Source organism: Centruroides sculpturatus, unplaced genomic scaffold (genome assembly GCF_000671375.1).
Source record: "Centruroides sculpturatus isolate CEXI.00-Female unplaced genomic scaffold, Cexi_2.0 scaffold1297, whole genome shotgun sequence".
NCBI classification, from domain to species: Eukaryota; Metazoa; Arthropoda; class Arachnida; order Scorpiones; family Buthidae; genus Centruroides; species Centruroides sculpturatus.
Window position 1 is genome coordinate 32,613 of NW_019385491.1, and position 1,920 is coordinate 34,532.

Below are 1,920 nucleotides of genomic sequence, written 5' to 3' on the forward strand. Positions count from 1 at the left end.
ATTGACATTATTTCGGATTACTTTATCATACAATTAAAGTAAATATTAAACTTATAAACAATCAAGAAATAATGAAATTTTTCCATCACAGTGTATTTAAACTGAATAATCTATAAAGTTCTTTTTTTTTGTGAATAAAATAAACTTTTCCTACTAAAATTCAAAAAACGTAGGCTAATAGGACAATTGCATGATGTACAGTAGAATTAAAACATACACATGTATTATGTCCTTCAGTGAACGATCATCTTTAAATACAGATTCATACTGAATAAACATTAGTAAAATAGTTTAGAAATAATTTTTAAAATGTATTTTTGAACTTGTTTCTAGCTCATATTAAATTGTATGAAACGTGTTTTGTGTTCTTAATAATAATAATAATAATGGAATTTATATTTAAAATTATTATTATTTGATCATCTTTAACATAAATATTTTACAGATATAATTTGTAAATTGAATTTCTCCCTAATCTAACACAATACTCAGCCTTCCACCAAGGTCAATTCCCTCCAATCTAGTCTAATTTATTGATCTTTTCCTTATTCTACTGTCTTTATTCCCTCTCACTATTCTATAACTTGTGCCATCCATCTGTGTCGTGGTCGTCCTCTAAATTTTCACTCATTTTGATAACACATACGTCTTATCATAGTCTTTTAATAATAATAAATGTCATAAATATATTTATAATATTATATTTTTATAAAATTAAATGGAAAAAAAAATTCATAAATTTAATATTTAAAGGATTTGTCTACTCAAGTTTTACTTAATTAATACTTTAAAATATTCCTTTGTAGATAAATAATGTTATCATGGAATTGAATCCAAGGACTATGTGTGAGAATTGTCTACGGAGACAATTCACCTATGGAAATGGACCAATACTTCCACCGCCTAGACATATCCAAAGGCTACCTACCTGTGCCTTAAGCCCGGTCTCTCAACGACTAAGATGGATCACTTCTCATAGAAGAAGACTTCTTTTATCCGAATATGGAGATTGGCCAGTCGATATAGAAGAAGAATCAGGAGGAGGAGAATCGACTACAAATGCTGCGAGTAGTAGCAATCCTGATGTTCTAGTTATTGTCGGAATTGTTCTAGGTACGTTAGGTACTTTAGTGACTATCATAGCTGCGTGCGTACCTTTTGAAAATTCAGAAGTTCAACCATTAATTCTGGGGATAGGACCATCGTTCATCGGTATCGGAGTACTTTTCTGTGCACTGAGATTATTGTACTGCCGAAATTTATTGAATACGTCTTGTTGCCGTTGGTTAAAAGAATTAAGGCCACTAAAAAACGCCATAGGACCTTCGGACGATTTACTTATTAACTGGTCAAATTATAGACCTAGTGGATGGATGACCGACGATCCTTTTGTCGCAAGATCGGGAGCTCAAAGTGCCACTACATTAAAGTCTTGTCTTCGAAAATCTAAAAGTGAAAAAGAAACTGATTCAAATGTCGAAACGACGAACAATAATGTGCCTAACACTAGTGAAATTCAAAAAGAAGAAGGAACTTCGGTACCCGAAACGTAATTTGTAAATATATACCAGAATACAGATTTGATTAAAATATAATAATAAGGATATCATATCGTGTTGACTATACCATGTTTTATTAAAATGATATCAGAAGAATGAAAAACGGATCCATGTGCCAAGATAAAGCATCACGTAAAGCCATAAAGGAGATCCGACGGCGGATTCAGGGAGGGATAATGTGGTAATTACTCCTGTGGTATACGAAATATCTTAAATTTATTATTAAATTATGCATTTATTACGCGTAGGGTAATATAAAATTCAAGGTGCTATATTCATTGAAATTTAAATTATCCCATTTTGTATGTCCTATTAAAAGCATACTATTTGGTGAGAATTAAAAAAAAATAGGATTAAAATG

The 1,920-nt window shown here is 30.8% G+C and overlaps 1 protein-coding gene across 1 annotated transcript in view; it reads left to right on the forward strand.

Moving 5' to 3' along the window:
• Window positions 1–1,689, forward strand: part of LOC111639486 — a 17,011-nt gene extending 15,322 nt beyond the window's left edge. The window contains exon 2 of the mRNA XM_023385377.1: window positions 807–1,689. Within this exon, the coding sequence (XP_023241145.1) occupies window positions 822–1,553 (732 nt within the window). The 5' untranslated portion in view covers window positions 807–821 and the 3' untranslated portion in view covers window positions 1,554–1,689. The remainder of the gene's footprint in view (window positions 1–806) is intronic.
• Window positions 1,690–1,920: the final 231 nt, after the last annotated feature.